Raw genomic sequence first — 19916 nt, 5'->3', positions numbered from 1 at the left:
GTGGGCAGGGGGATCCCCGCAGTTCCCTGCCAACCGGGGCGGTGCAGGGGGACCCCCGCAGCTCCCCACGGTGGTGGTAGCAGGGGGATCCCCACAGCTCCCCGCCGCTGTGGCTCGGAGCTCCCACAGGTGGTTGGGTTCCCAGAACTCCCAGCCACTCCGCAGTTGCCCAGCTCCTTCCCATTTTATCATGGATATTTTTAGTAAGAGTCACAGACACGTCACAGCTTCCGTGAATTTTTCTTTATTGCCCGGGACCTGTCTGTGACTTTTACTAAAAATACCCATGAAAAAATCTTAGCCTTATCTATAAATTATGGCCTAGATTTTCAGAAGGATCTAGTAATTTGGGTGCCCACCTTTAGACACTTTAAACGGGGCTGATTTTCAGAGGGCTGGAGATCAGCACTTTGTGAAAACCAGGCCTCTCGATCATGTCTTAAGTTAGGCTCTCAAAAATCACTAGTCACTTTGACAATTTAGGCCTATTTTTTAAAGATGCTGAGCAACCACATTTCCACCTTAAGTCAATGGAAGCTGTAGGGCAGTGGTTCTCAAAGCCGGTCCGCCGCTTGTTCAGGGAAAGCCCATGGCGGGCTGGGCTGGTTTGTTTACCTACCACATCCGCAGGTTCAGCCGGTCGCGTCTCCCACTGGCTGCAGTTTGCCGCTCCAGGCCAATGGGGGCTGTGGGAAGTGGCACGGGCCAAGGGATGTGCTGGCAGCCCTTCCCGCAGTCCCCATTGGCCTGGAGCAGTGAACCATTGCCAGTGGGTGCCGCGATCAGCCGAACCTGCGGACGTGGCAGGTAAACAAACCGGCCCGGCCCGCCAGGGGCTTTCCCTGAGCAAGCGGCGGACCAGCTTTGAGAACCACTGCTGTAGTGGTTCAAGAGCCTCTGAAAATCAGGACCTACATGACAACAACCTTGGGATGGTGTTCCATACTAACCCCTTATTTTCAATTACTTATTATATTGGCATTAAAAATCCTCCAAAATTGACACTTGATGTGCCTGAACTCAGGCTATGAACGAATGTGTATATTTGCCAAGTTTAAAAGAGAAATATAGGGATTTTGGAGGTGACAGACATTAACATAACCAACAGACATTTTAACATACAGCTCAAAGAGTGCTACCTGAGAGTCAGCATCATTCACATTTAATCCTAATTTTCCAACATGCTTGTTGACAAATTGCAAAAGCACCTAAAGAATGGGAGGGGGGAAAATGGAATTTTTAGAGAATTCATTAATAACATCTTATAATGCAAATGTCAATGTCTGTTTAACATTTAAAAGTTACCTTTTTCACATCATCCAGTTTGTCCGGTGCATGTGTGAATAATTCATCAAAGGCATCAGCTTCTATGGCAAAATATTCAATAAATGTTAATTAGGATTATCTGGAGTAACTACTAGACCGGTGGTTAAAATAAATTGAACTGGGAGGGGGGAATCCCTCCCTGTATAAGCCCAGGAGAAGTCGAGTTGTGGGACAGTACTGCTCCCCAATATTCTCTTCCCCACTTAATATAAGAGAGAAGAGGGAGCTGTGCTTCCCCTGACTTTAACACCTGTGTCAGACAAAATAGTTTGTTTTTATCAGCTTCCCTAAGGCTAGGTCTACACTAACCGCCTGAATCGGCGTGTAGAAATCGACCTCTCGAGGATCGATTTATCGCGTCCCGTTGGGACGCGACAATCGATCCCCGAATCGACGCTCTTATTCCACCAGCGGAGGTAGGAGTAAGCGCCGTCGACAGAAAGCCGCAGAAGTCGATTTTGCCGCCGTCCTCACAGTGGGGTAAGTCGGCTGCGATACGTCGAATTCAGCTACGCTATTCACGTAGCTGAATTTGCGTATCTTAAATCGACTCCCCCCTGTAGTGTAGATGTACCCAAATTTTCACAGGCATGGGTTCTCTTAGTTTGTGCTGCCATTAGCATGGGCCCTAGGCAAGCTGAAGTTCCATGGGTCCTATAGTTCATCTCTTTTCATTTGCACACCTTATCCCTGAACATCTGCAATAAAATCAGTAGAAAATAAGGGTCATATATTACCATTCTTCAGTACCTGAAATTCCCATTGATATCAGTGGGAGTTTTGCACAAAAACTGAGGGTGGAGAATGGCCATACATTCAGTGATAGAAATATTTGCTCATAATTCTAAATCCATAGATTTGAAGGTCAGAAGGGACCATTAGAGTCTGACGTCCTGCATAACACATACCATAGAACCTCACACAGTAATTTTGAGTAGCATTACACATTAGAATTAGGGCTGGAAATTGGAAAGAAATTTGGACATTTTCAGTGAAAAATCGAAATGAAATTTTTGTGAATTCCCACCCTTATTTTCTGACCTGCTCTAATGAGAATTGTGTACATCTCCTCACAGTAATCCATGAACAAAATTGCTTTTGCCTGAGATGAACAAAGTTCTCCAACTCGATTAAAATCAAGGGCATTATGCCAGCGTAATTAAGAAGAGACTTTGGCTTCTATGGTGTGGGATGTGAATTGAGCTTTGTTTAGAAGAGAGACTACTCATCCAAATTAGCAGCTATACTACATAAAAAGGCTCCAGTGTTGAGAACATGCCACTGGGTCTCATTCTCCCTATTCAATTGTTGGTTCAGTATTGTTAGGAAACAAAGAATAACAAATCAATAGCAGGAATGTGTGTAAATCCTACAGCATTGTCACAAACTAAAGAGCCTTTTTCTGGAGCTAAGCTTTCTGTTTTTCTTCCTTTCTTTTAGCAAGATATATTTTTTAAAAATAGATAAAGACTAAAGAGTGAATTAAGGTTTCTTCCTTTGACAGATTAATCTGCATGTTTTCTGCATTGTCTCAGTTTATAAATGAAGACCACTTAATAGAATAGCTGATAAAAAATAATGAAAATACATGTTCAATTAAATACTTTGTCTCTGCACTAGCTGTAACTGATCATATGAATTGCACAGAAGAGAATTAAAGCAGCCCCATTTATTCATTGAGGGTGAAATTTGCCCCTTTGCAGATAGCAAGGCTCAAACAGGCCTTGTAAGTCCTCAAAATGGAGCGTAGTGGTATATAAGCCTTCTGCTTGCCCTCTTCACCCAGGTGAATTTCACAATGAAATGTTTTACTTCCCTCAGTAGTTCTGATGGTGCATTCTGCTTTGGATTAACCTGGTTGTTAAGGTCTGTTATCAAGTGATAATGAAGTTTCAAAACATTATTTTGCAAACTAAAGAAAACAGACCTGAATGCAACTGCCAGCAAGTCGGAAGCCCAATTCTGCAGCTATTACACACATGAATAGTTAAACTGAAGTAAATGGGATTCATCTCACGTCACCCCTCCATCATTTTGCCTCCCTCGATTTTATTTCTCATTGCCAGTATGCCTTTAGGTTCTCCTGTGGGGTGATCAATTGGAACCATGAGAGGCCCAGTTCTGATCTCCTCCCAGTATTATACCATTGTAACTCCACTGACTCTCATGGGGTTAGCCCTGATTTATCATGATGTCAGTGAGATCAGAATTGGATACATACAACTTTTGAAAACAGTATGCAGTAAAGAAACACTGAATTTGGCCTTCAGAGTACTTACTTGACTGGCCTTCTAAAGTCTCTCTAAAGATTCAACAACAAACAAACAAAAAGAGAATTAGCAAAAACATACAGCAGAACTAATCCAATTTCTAAGCCATAAGGATTCCTATGAAGTAGGAGATAGAGTACAGAACCTCACTAGTTATTTGCCAGAGGTAGCTTTCCAACAGACAGTTTTATAGCGCACTGTATTTATGTGTTCTTGGAAAAATATAATATTTTATTTGGCACACAGACTAACGCACATTTATTTTATAAGCACAATCTTCCAACGAGCTGCTCATAATACTAGAATGTTAAGTTGTGTTAACATATAAAATATAATAGTTGATGATGGAACTGTAGCAGGGAAAAACTGTTTCCAGTTCATGGCGCAACCTCCATATTTTCATTGTGTCCCATTGCTGAGCTCATGGAATAATTAGAGAATCTCACAAACTGAACAAGATCAGATTGTTCTTTCTTTAGCACCAAAATAAGGAAAAATTGCTGAACTCTGGTAATGTATTAATACAATAGCTATAAATTAGTAATATGTAAACTGGTTTTGTTTTTATACAATTGAACTTTTAACCTCAGATATATAAACCTAACATGCTTGGTTTATTAATTATGTCATTTATCAGGTCTTTCAAAGACCAATGAAAACCAGTAACGGCTCTGCAAGATGAGTAAATGCCTCTACTTCATGCAATAATTCTGTGGCAGTAGCATTTACTAAGCCCTGAAAAAGCTTAAATTACAGAACAGATTGTAACTAAACGGCAACCAGACATGATGTATAACTGTACTTTTTGGTAATAGCAATTTAAAAAAAAATTCTGATCAGGTCAATGTGTTGGTGTGACATATTGGGAATAAGTCAGTATGAACTTATGACTTTCAGTTTGATTTTTATGAACTCTTTGTATGATTACATGCTTATTGATTCTTTCACTGTATGCTGTCATGTTAAAATTACATCTTCCCTCTTTTGCAAAGGGTCTGACACCTAAGGGGTTGACTCTCAATAAGGACAATCAATAGTTTAATAACCATGCCCTAGGAGGACAGTGGAGACTACTGGCCAGAGATTACTGACTTACTAATAGCTCTTATCCATGGTAACAAATATAGAGAATGTTGAAGGCCACAGCTAGAGTTAGTTGAACACTGATTCGTTGAAATCAAAATGTTTTGATGAAAATTTTGTCAGGAAGGTTTCTAAAGTCCAGGATGGAGTTTTATGAGTGAGTGAGACACACCAACCCACCTCAGAATAGCCAATACCCTAGGGCCACCTAGGATGTTGATGACCCAGGTTCAAATCCCTGCTCCAAACCAGTGACTTAACCAGGGTGAGTGCCCTAACCTCTGGACTACTGGCTATTATTGGGGCGGTTTATCTTTTTTCTGCCTCTCTTGTATTCATTCATAAAATATTTTGAAAAGTTGCACTTTTGATCTGGTGCAGAACGAAAACAAATTTTGAAATCTGGAAATTTTTCATAAAATAAAATTGTTGCTTTCCAACCACCCCTAGCTACAGCCCATGGAGGACTAGAGGCTGGAATAACCCCAGGGGAAGGCCAGGAAGAGACAAGGTGTAAGAAACGGCTACTAAAAGGAGACTTACTTTAGCAAGGAGGGCCAGAACCAGAAGACAAGATTGAACAGAGAAGGGTGTCAGAGGATCCTGGACTCCCTGAAGGACATTGATTAATACCAAAAGAGCTCTCAGGAAGGATGAGAAAATTGAGGGAAGGTCTTGTGTTCAGGCATTTGTTGTTTTAGATCTGAATATCTCTTGTGCTTTGTCTATGAGTAAAGTGTGTCTGGTTTAGAAGTTCCTTTGCAGAATGTGTGTGTGTTTCCCTGTTTTAAGTCTCACAATGTCCCAGAAAAGGGAAACTGTAAACCAGGCTATCAACGTGGGTGGAATTCTGGGAAGCACATGCTTAAGTTATTGGAAAAACCAAGGCAGACCCTAGGGCAGCTAGACCATGGGATCCCACATCCCAGCAGGGGTACTAGATAAGGGGTCTGTACCCCAGGAATGTGCCAGAGAATGAACCCAGTGGCTTAAAAACATGTGGGAACCAAAGGTTGAATCCAATACAGCAGCCTGGTGTCTGGCCACAAACAAAAATTTAACCAGGGCTGAAACATTTCGTTGCTTGGGATATTTTTTTAAATAGCCACAGCCACACTATTATTTTAATAAATGAAGTGATCATTTCAATCCTCCTTTGTTATACAATGTATAAAAAAATATTTCTTCTCTTACCTGTTCTCTGTGATACATTCCACTGCATTTTCTGTCCTTAATCCTGTTAAGGTACGCTGTTAAAAGGAAAGCCAATATAGAATAATGATGTTTAACTGCAAGGGCTATACAAAGAAATCTGTAATAGTAAAGGCAACTTTTATTAACTGTTTGCTGCTATAAACTTTAAGTTTAAAATATTCACAAGTGCTTAAGTGACTTAGGAACCTAAGCGCAACTGTCAAAAATGACTTTAGTGACATTGGCGTCTTGTATGGTCAAGATCTAGATCTTCTTGTCAGAGGCTATCCATACAATAAAGCATTTAAAATCCAGACTCTCCTAGATTTGTAGAGAGCAAGCCCAAGGCATATGCATCACATATGCACAGTCCCATGTGCAGCTCTCCAAATAGGGATTAAGCAAGCTTTAAGGGGGATACAGGCCTCATGCTGTGTTCTATATGCAAGTGAACTTCACCCACAGTTTGACTCAGTGCTCCCAACTTTCACAATTATATCACAAGTTGTGGGATATGTGATGTTTTTCTTAAAGCCCCAGATCCTAGATTCATGTAACTATGTGAAAATCTGTTTTCATTTCATTACCTAAATAAATAAAATTCTAAAAGGTAAGTTCCTAGCTCTCATAGGTGTGGAGAAAAGCTTGAAAATGTGACCCAAGTGCACCCTAAAGTCACAAAAATCAGAAAGTCAATAAAACCCACAAATTTTAAAAGAAAATCTCATGATTTTTAGGCCAATCTGAGGATTTGGGGACAAATGAATTTTGAATAGTTGGGGTTATAATCAGTTATAATTTTCCATCCACCAAGAGCAACTCTGCTTTCAGTCTGAATGCCTTTTATTTTACATTAAGTGGAAACAGCAAAAGCATATCAGGAAAGTCTCCATGACAAAGCATTGTGTTTGTAGCCTCTGTAGAATGCTACCTCTGAACTGAACACAAAATGGCTGGTTACTCCTGCAACCAACAGATTTCTAGAAATTAAAAGGTGAATTACACAGAAAACAAAAGCATAACAGTTATACAGTGATATACACTTTTCTTCCACTGTATTTTTTAATTTCTTGTGAGACCTCTGTAACCCCATGGCAGCAAAGAAAAGAGCCATAATTACCTCAATGATTATTACTTCCACACTAATATTTGAAGGGATAGGCAGATCCGGTTGGAAGTGCTTTGCTATTGCAATCAGAAGATATAATGTGCTCAGTAAGTCCTTCTGGAAGATGGCTGTTTCATGTAAAGAAAGCAAATTATAAGTAATCTGCAAACTCATTACAGCCTAATAGCAATACTCTGCATTCCCATTGTGCCTTCCTGAGAAAGTTCTAGTGCTTTACAACCAAAACATGAAATATGCCTCCAAATACACTTGTGAGGAAGGGCAGATTAGTCCCATTTTATAGCTGTGGGAATGAGGCACAGAAAGATTAAAGAGACCTGTTCAGGGTCAAATAGGAAGTCTGTAGTTAGACACAGGAGAACTGGGTTCAGTTCCTGGCTATATTTCAGTGCCTTAACCCCAAGATCATCCTTCCCTTAGCAGCATCTTCTTAGCCCACTAAAACCCCAGAACAATATATTTTTATGAGGTAATTTCCTTGCATTTTACTTCTGCACATACAATCAATATTCCATTTCAGCTGGCTCTCTTCTAGTTGTAAACACTGGGCCACAGCTTCCAGAATAACGGCAAGTTTACGTTTCTGTTTTTTTTCTGTCAGTGCAATCTTCTCAACATCCAGCCTGAGAGATCCTAGTTTTTCTGAGATGGAGCAAAGTTAAAACAAAACAAAGCAAGATGGATATGTTTTAACAGTACTGTAGAGACAATACAAAATCATAGCAGAAATACCAAAAAAGTCTTGATATAAGTGATCAGTATAATTTAATAAATTATATAATGCAGACCCGAAGCCCGCAATTCGATGTGCACAGGTACTCCCTTGCGTTCATGCAGAATCTCAATGACATCAATAAGGCTCCACACATGGTTCTGATTGCAGGATTGGGGCCACAGGCTACAGGTTAATTTTTAGCCACAAGTGCTCTACACCCTGGGTTTTACCAGTGGGAACTGCAGGAATCCACTGAGTGAATTTGCCCTGTAGATTGGTATGTGTGCTAAGCACACAGCGGTTCATATAAAAAGAAAAAATCTTAGTTTATAGTTGTGACACCACAGCCCCAAAGTATAAAAGAAAACCAATCCTATTCACGAGCCTGGTGGCATCACTATGATTTACGAGATTTGAGCAGAAGATTAGGAGGTGAGAGCCAATCCAGTTGCAGTCAAAGCAGAATGGAGAAGAGGGTAAAGACCGCAGTAATTAGAGAGATGGTGGGAATGGTAGACCATAACTTTAGGTTGGGCATTGATTCAAGAGGCCAGACCTTCAACTAGCATAAAATTGATGTTGATCCATTGAAGTGAACATAGCCACTTTGATTTACAGCAGCTGAAGTTCTGGCCTGAGGTCTCAGACTATGGCTTTTAAAAAATATACATATTTATAATTGTAGAGGTGATTCCAGCTGGTGTTTATGGTAATATCATAAATCATATTCATTGTCATGGTTTATGATGTCATCAGCACTTCTTGGAGGTGTTATAACCGCAGACTTCAAAGTTAACCTTTTTACTCTCTATATAAACAACGGAATAAAAAGACTTTCCAAAGGGTGGCAGGGAAGTGTCAAGCACTTGTTCAGGATTGCAATTACCACATATGGTTCACAGTGCAGTGCTCATCTCTATTTGAGTGCAAGAGGCATTAATAATTAGTAAGATACCAGCAAGCAAAGCTGTTCTTACAATTTAGTGTCTTTGGTTTTTATTTTATCTGTGAGCTTCTGCACTGAAGAGCATGCGAGATTTATTAGGGAGCAGAGCTCAAAGAAGCAACTTACCCAAGAGATGATGAAGTATCAGCCCATCAAACAGGTCTTCTTCCAGGCTTTTTACTACTATGTGTTCCTGTTTCAGGGTTGTGTTAATCCAATCTATCAAGAGCTGTAGGAAAAAATCAAACAGTCAGCAATGATATCATAGAATATCAGGGTTGGAAGGGACCTCAGGAGGTCATCTAGTCCAACTCCCTGCTCAAAGCAGGACCAATTCCCAACTAAATCATCCCAGCCAGGGCTTTGTCAAGCCAAGGAAGGAGATTCCACCACCTCCCTAGGTAACGCATTCCAGTGCTTCACCATCCTCCTAGTGAAATAGTGTTTCCTAATATCCAACCTAGACCTCCCCCACTGCAACTTGAGACCATTACTCCTTGTTCTGTCATCTCCACCACCGAGAACAGCCAAGCTCCATCCTCTTTGGAACCCCCCTTCAGGTAGCTGAAAGCAGCTATCAAATCCCCCCTCATTCTTCTCTTCTGGAGACTAAACAATCCCAGTTCCCTCAGCCTCTCCTCATAAGTCACGTGCTCCAGACCCCTAATCATTTTTGTTGCCCTCTGCTGGACTCTTTCCAATTTTTCCATATCCTTCTTGTAGTGTGGGGCCCAAAACTGGACACAGTACTCCAGATGAGGCCTCACCAATGTCGAATAAAGGGGAACGATCACGTTCCTCGATCTGCTGGCAGATATGTCTGTTGTTGGAACAGAAAGTGGGAAAATAAATGGTAATACTTTACCATCACAAGAGTGCACCTTCCTCCTTTGTCTTTTGTTTTGTTTTCATCCTCCATTGAGTCTCTCCTTGTCTTTATTTTATTTTAGTCTTCTCTCTCTCTCTCTCTCAACACCATGCTCCTATTTTCTCTTTCCAACTCTCTTCTCTCTCCCTTTTCATTTTCTCTGCTCCTCCCCCACATCCACTTTATTTTCAATTCATCTCACTAAGTGGTATATACACAGTATGAAATGTAACACCTCTTTGTGTGGTAAAAGGAGGTGCTCAGATTGTTTGTGTCCCCTCTGCTGTGGTTGATAGAATGTGTTTCAGCACTTCAAAATATTAAACGCCTAACGGGTAGAATTCATTCTGTGCAGAAAGGCAGTGAAACCCCTAGGTGAATGTGTGTTACGGGTCCTCTTCTGTGCCTGATCCGCGGAGAATATTACTCTGTTACAGCCCAGCTACAGAGATTTGGCTCTAGCTCAAGCTATGACAGCTCATGCTTTAATTCTGAAGCCCCCAGGTCTATGGTCATGTCTGTCACAATTAAACCCTACTTGGAGGGCTTAATTGGTGTATCAGTTTTGTGCTGCTTCTCTGTGCAGGGGTGTATGGAATCCTGAATAAGACTATTTTCCCCTCATTAGACCGTTCTGCAGGCTGAAACATTCCAGTCCATATTGTTACTCTGAAGACATGCTTCTCAAAGAAAAATATATAAAAGAAAACTTAAAAACCCTATGAGAGGTTTGAAAATTCACAAGACATTAAAAAACCTCTCTGCTCTATATTGATGAGCTCTCAAAGTGTGTGTAATGCACATTCAAAGCCAAGAGACAGCAGGATTCCACTCAGTGAACTGTGGTTATCTTCACCTAATGCCTAGAGTTCAAGTTCTGACGATCCATTGGATTAGTGTAGTTTGAACTGGCAAGCTGAGGGCAGTGGCATAAGCTGATGAACTGCACTGCTGAAAATAGAGTCACAAGCTTCCTGGTTCACCTGTTTTATCTTTTAACAGCCATCTCCCTAGCCTACAGCTTAGGCAACATTGTCTTACCTCTAGCTACCAGGGTCTCCCCAGGCAGCCATACAAAGAAATGTATCTGAAAATCCAGGAGAAAAGAACAGGTAGGGAAAGCAAAAAAAGAATAATTGAAGCAGAAGTTTGCTACTAACTTCTTCTTGCTTTAAGCACTTCACCTTTTACCTGTAGTTTAATATTCTTGGCAACTGAGAACCCCCAAAGCCACCCGGAAGAGAACACCCAATTGAATCAGGAAACTAATTTAATATTTTCCACAAGTGAGTTTCTTTGCTTCTCTAAGGCAGCCCTTGAAGAGACCCTCCAAGTCTCCCATTATAATCGCCTCCTTAAAGTCTCTGTGTCAGAACTATGAACTCTCCAGACAAGGAAGACAATGCCTGCCACTCCCTGATATGCCAGAAGGCATTACTGATGGTGAGCAACATAAAGCATTCTCTCTCTTCCCCTGGCCAGTGAGGAAACAGGTTAGTCAGTCAAACCCAGGTTGCACGCGCTGTAATCATGAACGGGGTCAACAGCAGAGCTCACAGGAATCTTCACAAAAACAGACTAAAGAAATCCTTTATTTTGGCAATTTGTGAAGAATGAATTCAGTGTCTTTAGTGATTCCTTCTTGCTATACCACCTCTCAAATTCTCTCATTTATTAAAATATGGTAATGGTAAAAACCTGTTGCAAAAATTAAACCCTTCATGAACTGATTGAGAGCTCATTAGGTTTTAGGGAACATATAATATAGAAACACACAAACGTACGTTTAGGGCTTTGTGAATATGAGCTATACATACACACCAACACTCAAAATACCTGTCACAGTTTTAATATCTCTGTAACTGTGAAAGGTACTGGTGTGCTGCCCAACGAGATCTGTCATTTTACTGATCCTTCCAAACAGCAGGTTCGGTGTGATGATATCCAGGAGGCTATCACATGAGAAAAGCATCTTGAATTAGGTTTGAATATATAACAAAGAAGGGGATTTTCAAAGTCTCTGTGAAGTAAGTGCTGCTGTTTAACAACTGGGTTCATTTTACTCAATTACATTAACTAGAACCTAATGGAATTTACTGTACAATTTTGAAAGCTTTTGTTATGAATGTGAATGGTGACTTGCATGACCAGTGTCCTCTACAGTGATCTTCATTGCTCCCTTCAAGATGGCTTGTACTGATGGTACTGGCCACTGGTGTAGAAAGGATACTAGACTACACAGACCACTGCTCTGAGCAGTGTGGCAATTCATATATTCCTATCACACGGTCAAGGCAGCAAACCGAAGTTGCTTTAAGGGTTAGCCTTTACTAGTAGCAAATGTTAACATTTGATTTATTTTTTGTTTGTTAGACTCCTCTTTGATATTACCCTGTCATTTTCTTTATGATGAAACTCTTGGATATTTTGGGCTCAGAAGTTATCCAGCTGGACACTTTGGACATGGACTACGTCTCTCAAATGCTAGAACCTCTTCACACAACACAGCAAAAGTCTTGCTTTGTCTGAGTTAAGCACTGAGACTTGATTCTGCCAAATGCTAAGCTCTTGGTCACAGATCCAGCAAAGCACCTGGAAGCAAAGCACCTTTATGCCTGTGCGTAGTCCAATTGATGTCATTGGGATTACTAACCTGCTTACGTTTTTTGCTGGTCTGGGGCTAGAGTGCTCAGTACCTTACATGATGGAGCCTGATTACACAACATTTAAAAACAAGGGTCTATGTGTAAATAATAATTTAGTAAAAGAAATGATACCATTTGTAGTTCTTCCAATTTGGGGTTATTGTAGGACGTAGGATTTATGAATTTCCTCTTTTCTCCTATAAACAGAAGTGAACAATATCCATTACTATTCTCTGATGTGACTAATGCAAGTTTTCTATAACTGCCCTCAGTTCAATATCGCCCCATTTTGCTAATTACATCATGAAAAAGTGTACTCATTTGTAATTTTATAGATTTCCTATGAGGGAGAAAATGGCATATCAGATCATTACAATTGCCTATTAGAAATTATCTTTCCAGGGAATTCAAATTGATAAGACCAAAGGGACACTTTCTAAAAATAAACAAAAACACAGTTTGGTTTGGTTCTTTTGTGTGAAACGTAAACCTCATTTAGAGGATTAGCTGGAACTTGCAGTCACTCTTCATAACCCGCCTATGGAGAGTTGGAGACTAAATTCCATGTAATAGGGTTACTTACTTACACTTGATTGAACCTGGAAATAATGCTGTAAAACAAGTGAGATTCATTTGTGCTGAGAACTTCCATTTTTTTGGTTCTTTGGGTCCCTCCTCTCCCTTTCTTCATTGCTGGTTTATAAAACACATACCTTGAACAACGTCATTCTTAAGTGGTGAATGATGAAGCGCACTGGGCTGTGCAAAAGCAGTGAAAAAGTCTGGTTCCATTGTATTATTTTTTTGCTCCTAGAAAATTGAAAAAAATATATTTTCAAAATGTGCTAGAGCCAAAATGAGTACTAATGAGGGAATATGCACCAAATGAAATTATTTCTTTCAGCCATTTTTGAAGTGTTTGTGGGTGACCTACTTTTAAACATGCAGCAACATATATTTAAGCAACATTAAAATTAAAATGAAGTTAATCAGTTTTTTCCTGGAGACAAAAAGCGCTACAGTATTAAAAAAATGTTTTAACTCCAGTCAGTGCTGCTTAATCTGAATTAGATCAGCAAAATCCTATTGCAGTTCAGATGATAAATGCTTCAGCAGGAGACATCGGGGTGCAAATTATAAAAATGGTCAGCACTTAACTGTTTGAGATGAATAAACCAAGAATATAGCAGATCTAGAAGACTGTATGTATTTTAGAAGGAAGTTCAAAAAAGCTCAGGCTTTGACATTTCCCTTCCCAACCATTGCTGCCCTGAAATAAAATGGGAATGACAACACACAAAGGAGAACACACCAAAGTATCCTGTCAACATATAGAAGACTATGGATGGGATTTTCAAAACTGGATAGGAAGAGTGGGAGAGGGTAGCAGACGCCAAAGTGGGGGTGAATTGGATAGAAGCAAAGAGGGACAAAAACAGGTTAGGGGCACAGAGGCAGAAGGGTCTATAACCACTAGAGAACATTCCCCTACATCAGGGGTGGCCAACCTGTGGCTCCCGAGCCACATGCGGCTCCCTGTATAGGCACCAACTCCGGGACTGGAGCTACAGGCTCCAACTTTCCAATATGCCCAGGGGTGCTCACTGCTCAACCCCTGGCTCTGCCACAAGCCCTGCTCCCACTCCACCCCTCCCTGAACCTTCCCCTGAGCCTGCCATGCCCTCACTCCTCCCTCTCCCCGCCCGTCCCCTTCCTTCCCCCCTGGAGCCTCCTGCACGCCAAAAAACAGCTGATCGGGAGGTGCGGGGAGAGAGGGGGAGACACTGATTGGTGGGGCTGCCGGTGGGCAGGAGGCGCTGCGGGTGGGGGCGGAGAGCTGATGGGGGGCTGCTGACGTATTACTGTGGCTCTTTGGCAATGTCCATTGGTAAATTCTGGCTCCTTCTCAGGCTCATGTTGGCCACCCCTGCCCTACATCACCTGGAATTGTATCTTTCAAAAATTTAAACATATCAGGGAGAGCAGAATAAGTACATACAACCTTAATCCTAGAATTTCCTAACATTAGAATGCTTGACTTTGCAACCTTAACATTCTTTTAATGTAGGATTTTTTATATGTAATATAAAAGGCTGAGAAAGCTAGGCTTACTTAGTCAGGAATGGTAAAGAGCTAAAGGAAACTAAGATTTTGAAGAGTATAGTTAAAAACTGAGCAGTCTCTATTTACTTTGTCCTATAATATAAGAACAAGAGTTTAACTTATTACACTAATGGTAAGTAAATTTAAATTCACTACAGCAGGAAATCACGTCATATACTGTAACTGGATTTTAAGGGGTTGGATAATAACATTTGTAATTGTAGTATGCAAGCTAAAAATAGGGATATTAAAATCTTATACATCAGTGTACAAAATGATCATCTGCAGGGGTCAGAAAGGCCTACAGCTTGCATCACCACCAGACATGTATAATTATTATTGCTCATTATTTGTATTACAATCGTCTGAGATTTGGGTTACATCATGCTAGACTCTGTACAAACACAGAGTAAGAGTCAGTTTCTGCCCCTTACAATCTAAACAGACAAAGGGCAGGAAGGGAAACAGCATTGTATAGGTAATCAGGTGCATTCTGGAAGTGAGGGCCACAGTTCACCTTCCTTTGAAGCATCAAATCTTAGCTATTTCTGGAGGCAGAATATCAGATATCATGGATAAATAATCTGTCCAGTATTATTAATGCTATGTTCCTATGGCCTAATGAATAGAGCACTGCATAGGGACTCAGCACTGCCATGGACCTGCTGGGTGACCTTGGGCAAGTCACTACCCTTCCTGTGCCTCAGTTTCCCCATCTGTAAAATGGGGATAATGATACTGACCTCTTTTGTAAAGCATTTTGAGACTATGGATGAACAGTGCTATATAAGAGCTAGGTATTATTATGAAGGGAAAACACATTTCCCCTCTTATTAAAAAAAGTTCCAAGTCTCAAAAATATAGGGGAAGAAGTACATTTAAAGGAAAGTGGGGCACCCTTTGTTAAACATTCACATTGTGAGACCAGGAAAACAGAATAATCAATAGGTGAGAGATCCACTGCAAATAGTATTGCACATCTGACATGGAAGACCTCTGAGGTACAGTCTCTTGCTTTGATAGCTTAAAACTCCAAACCCCTTAGAATCTCTCTCACATTTTTATCAGGGCTCCATTATAAGGAAAGTGAATGTTGCACAACACAATAGACACAAAATGCACAAAACTGCTGGAGAGAATGTATTTCATCACTATGGTTGCAAAACCAAATGCCAGCTCTGGAAATGGAGTTGGCAAGAATGAAATAATTATAAGAAATGGAGCCTTCTACTGCCTACATAAGAGTAACAACTGAACTATTTGAGGAACGTTGGACCAAGGGAAATGAAAAATATAATTAATATAGTGGAAGATTTTCATATGCACTAGTGGAAATTAGATACCTAACTTGAAAGTCAAGGGGGGTTAGGTGTCCAACTGCCACTTTTCCCTTTAAAAATCTCTTTCTCAGAACTCTTAGACGTGTGTACACTTCCTGTAATTCATACCCTATATTGCCTCAGTGGTGCTGTTCCCCCTACCTCTTATATCGGTCACTCTTCCTTTAATACTTATGGTTGAAAATAACTTGGACGGTCAACAATTCTGCTTCTCTCTAATAAAAACTAAAAACACACATGGGATATTGGGGAGGCCCCCAAAATCAGACACCACCTTTGAGACAGTTTCCCCATCTGTGACTTGAAGAGAGTAACACCTATCGCTGAGTGGTTGTGTGGGGATTCATTTGATAAGGACTAGACAGAGGTTTCCTCTCAGCCCATAGTAAGGAGCATCAGGTAACTGTGCCAGCCCAGGCTCGGACTAGAGCCTGAATAGTGACACCATTCGATTTCTACTCCCCCGGCCTTGTTCCTGTGAGGGAAGTAACCTGCTCTAATCTGATACCAGGTGTCAGTTACTCCCCACTCTGCACTAGCTCAGTAATGCTGACTGTCAACTACAGTCAAGACTCTGCCCTTGCCTGTCCATCTGCACAGGAAGACGGAAGGTGGAGGGGCCCAATGGTGGTTGCTCTCCCTGCTGAATTGGGACCCACCATATTGACTAAACCACCCAGAGGAGTGAGGATGTGCCCGACAACCCTTTACTCCACTGCATGAGCATGTAGGGTGAGCCACAATTGTGCCCTAATTATTCGTGAAGCACTTTAAGGCTATAAAGGGACTACATATAGTAGGTATGACGTAATATTAAATCCATAGATTGACGGTGGCCATCTTGGCCGATACAGTCTGTACACTGAGAAATCTCCTGTTACTTCCAGGGAGAATATTGATGTGGGGTTGTTTCAAGCCCTTATTTTACAATAAAAGTGGGTTATTGTGCAGTGTCAGGCAAGTGACCCAGCACTGCATGTCTAGCCCAGTGGAAACCTAGATTCTAGATCAGAATTTGCTGCAACCTTCTCCCTCACAGGCTCTTCACCTCAGCTTCACCCCACATCTGCCCTTCTTACCTTCATCTTCACCCCTGTCCCGTCTCCCTCGCCTCCTTCACAACAGTGTCCCCTCCCTCTTCACTTTTCTTTCCATTTAGCGTACTTCCTTCCTCCTAAACCCACAAAAAGAGGTGTGTGTGTGGGGGGGGGGGAACACAGCACTAAGATGACATTTGCCATTATCAGACTGTTCACTCTGCTTGTGTGTTCTTCCCTTTTCCCCTCCCTGCGTCTGCCTTGCCTTTTAGATTGTAAGCTTTTAAAGTCAGGGACTATCTGCTACTCTGTATAGTGCCTATTTTTGCCACTCTCTCACTTCCCAAGCCAACCTGGGTTCAGAATGCTGGGGGGCTGGCTCCTGGGAACGTTGGCTCCTCTCATGTATTAAGGAGCTGTTTTGGCAAGCTGAAAAACCTTGGGGATCTCGCACACATTTATGATTTACGCTGGCAAGATGCTGAGCACCTACCGCTACAGGAGTTGGAGATCTCAGCATGTCACAGGAAGTACTTAGAACAATGCGAGAACAGGCCTTAAATTAAAAATTGGTGGCAGCGTACATAAATATACCCTTAGGGCTCAATCCAATGACCTGCCTAGCAGCTGAGGTTGGAGGGCCTCAGCATTTCATAGGATCATTAGTTATTATCATTAAGGTGGATTCTGGATCAGGCTCCAAGTTACACTCTAGGGCAGGTGTGGCCAAACTGCAGCTCGCAAGCCACATGTGGCTCTTTGATGATTAAAGTGCAGCTCGCGAAGCTGACCACTCCCCCCATTCGGCTTCTGTCCCGTGGAGAGGTGCTGGGGTTAAGGGCTTCTGCCCAACAGCGAGGGGGGGTTTCGGGGCTTCTGCCCCATAGGAGGTGCCTGCCGTGGGGCAGAATTCCCTCGCCCTCCCAGTCCCACCCCACTGCAGGGCAGGAACCCCGGCAGGCACGCCCCACAGGGCTTAAGACCTGAGCCCCAGCAGGCACTCCCTCCCTCTCGAATTTCTGAAGATTATAGTATGTGGCCCAGCGGGTCAGTAAGTTTGGCCATCCCTGCTCTAGTGAAACGCTCAAAAACTTGATACAGTAAGTTTCAGTTCCAAACAACCCCCCCAGGATGTCTGTAGACATCCCAAAAAACTGCCTGCTAAAGGTTTACATATTGCACTAACATCATGGGGGAACGTGAATGGGTTTGGAATCCTTTTTCTATTTCAGTTCCTTAAATGCGCTGGGAGAAGTATTAAGATTGGAGTTGGTCATGCAGGCCTGCTGCAATGGGGCTCTGCAGACTCTCTTTTCTATTTTTCTTTTTACTTCTTTTGCTATCAGGCTATTTTATCAGGCCTTGCATCCATGCATGCATTATTTACTGGTACATGGAGAACAATACTCGTTTTAGTCCAGTTGCTAGAATACTGATTGCAACAATATTGTGTATTGGAATTTTAAAATTATATTGGCCTTACTCTTGACTCTTCTTGCAAAATGGCATCATTTGGTTCTGAGTTCTCAGTTATTGAGACAATATCCTACATTTTCTTAGATCTTGAGAAAGGCAGAAGTTATTTACTTTTCTGCATTCTGCTAGGGGTAGTCAATAAGTTTTCAGGTATGTCAAGCGTTGCTAGAATATTATAAGCTGCAATGCAACGGTTCCTTAATTGCTGAAAATAGCAGATAAGATTGTTCTGATGGCAAAATAATAATTTTGTATTAATAGTTCAAATCACCTAACTTTGTGTCTACTATCCCTTCACAATCTGGTTCCCCAAATTTCATTGAGCTAGTACATATGTTTTACTGCTCATAATGCTACCATAATTATAATCTACCATAGAATATACATGAAACACTTACTTTTGCAGATGAGGACACCAAGAAGTTTGAATTGATTTATTTCCTGTTGGAAAAAGCCAAAAGCGGTTTTCCAAATAAGCTCAAAATTAGTACCAGACAAAAGGCTTTCTAGTCTGAAAAAATAAAAACGGCATGTGTCAGGATTCAATCAATCCACCTAATTTTATACTGCTGCCATTAGAACACCACAATGAGAAAAGTAGGCAAGAAACAAAAAGAAAGACTAGTTCTTTGCACTCAGTTTAGAACAGTCCCTTACTTCCTCATTTTGCACTGTGGTTTTCAAGAGAAAAGGTTGGCTTGTTAGCAACAGGAAAGAGATGACGTTATGCCATGTTTAGTCAGTATAATCAATTTGCATATGAACATTTTGCATAAAAGAACTGACACCATGTTGCCTTTAATAATTCTCTAAGTGTTCCTCAAGGGGTCTAACCAAGGCAAGGTCATGGGAAAGGAGTATGAAACCTATCATAGGATAAAGTTTTGGGCAGCTTTGTGTTGAAATTGCTGCCTTCCATTCAAAGCAGCTTGAAGATTATCAAGAGGCAAGTTACACACAGTTCTTATGTTACATTTTAAAAATGAAACCATGATTCTGTTCAGAGCCCTAATGTCAACACGTATGGTCTCTGCTAGCGTCTATAACTACTGCAGTAAACGTGCATCTAAACCAGGGGTTCTCGCAACAAATTTTGGTGGCCTCAGAGTGCAGCTACTAACTCTTGCTGGTGGCCTCATTGACACTTTTTTCCTAAAAATTTTTTTTTTTTCTACAGTTAATAAAGTAATATGCACATATATACATCCACATCTTTGTAATTTATTTATGGAAGGTTTTAGGGGTTTTTTTGCAAACAATAATAAAAATAATGCACAATTATCCCTATTCTTTACTGGACCTAACAGAATAGAAACACAAATAAGGTGCTTTGCGCGTTCTTGCCTTTTTTATTATTGTTTCTTTTGCTTTTTTGGTAAAAGTTGTTGTCTGTACAACAATAGTCCAAATAATAATGAAAAACATATCTGGGTGGCTTGGGTCTGGGGAGGGGTGGGCTGTGGCTGGCCTGGGGCTCCTCCGGGCAGGTGTGGGGGGGGAGATGTCTCGGGGCTTCGTCCAGCCTGGGGCTCCTCTGGCTGAGGAGGGGGGGATGCTCGGGGCTTCTCCGGGCTAGGGGCTTGTGGCTCCAGCCGCAGGGGGTCTCAGGGCTCCAGCTGCTGTGGGGGGGAGGGTGCGGGCGGAAGAGGTGGAGTCAGGGGCTAGCCTCCCCAAAGGGGGGAATCCACCCGCTGGCCATGCGCCACCGCCGCTCACCTCCTCACCCCACCCGGCCCACTGCTTGCTTCCTACATCCCTCCTCAGTCCCCCACCCGCCACTTGCC

General features: G+C 41.7%; 1 protein-coding gene across 4 annotated transcripts in view; it reads right to left on the bottom strand.

Annotated features, from left to right (window-relative positions):
* The window catches only part of PARVG (parvin gamma), a 34006-nt gene extending 14667 nt beyond the window's left edge, over positions 1–19339 (bottom strand). Inside the window, exons 1-10 of one of the 4 annotated variants that reach the window (XM_005296723.5) lie at positions 18531–19322; positions 12890–12986; positions 12309–12373; positions 8790–8892; positions 7504–7644; positions 6994–7109; positions 5874–5929; positions 3606–3628; positions 1306–1367; positions 1140–1208 (exon numbers count right to left, since the gene is read on the bottom strand). In XM_005296723.5, the coding sequence (XP_005296780.1) occupies positions 1140–1208; positions 1306–1367; positions 3606–3628; positions 5874–5929; positions 6994–7109; positions 7504–7644; positions 8790–8892; positions 12309–12373; positions 12890–12968 (714 nt within the window). In that variant the 5' untranslated portion in view covers positions 12969–12986; positions 18531–19322. Of the gene's footprint in view, positions 1–1139; positions 1209–1305; positions 1368–3605; positions 3629–5873; positions 5930–6993; positions 7110–7503; positions 7645–8789; positions 8893–12308; positions 12374–12889; positions 12987–16698; positions 16789–18530 lie in introns of those variants that run through there. The other 3 variants (XM_065583656.1, XM_005296724.5, XM_065583663.1) reach the window with 3 other exon arrangements.
* Between the last annotated feature and the right edge of the window lie 577 nt (positions 19340–19916).

Source organism: Chrysemys picta, chromosome 1 (assembly GCF_011386835.1).
Source record: "Chrysemys picta bellii isolate R12L10 chromosome 1, ASM1138683v2, whole genome shotgun sequence".
Classification (NCBI taxonomy): domain Eukaryota; kingdom Metazoa; phylum Chordata; order Testudines; family Emydidae; genus Chrysemys; species Chrysemys picta.
Note: the sequence above shows the minus strand (reverse complement) of the source record. Positions and strands in the feature narration are given on the sequence as shown.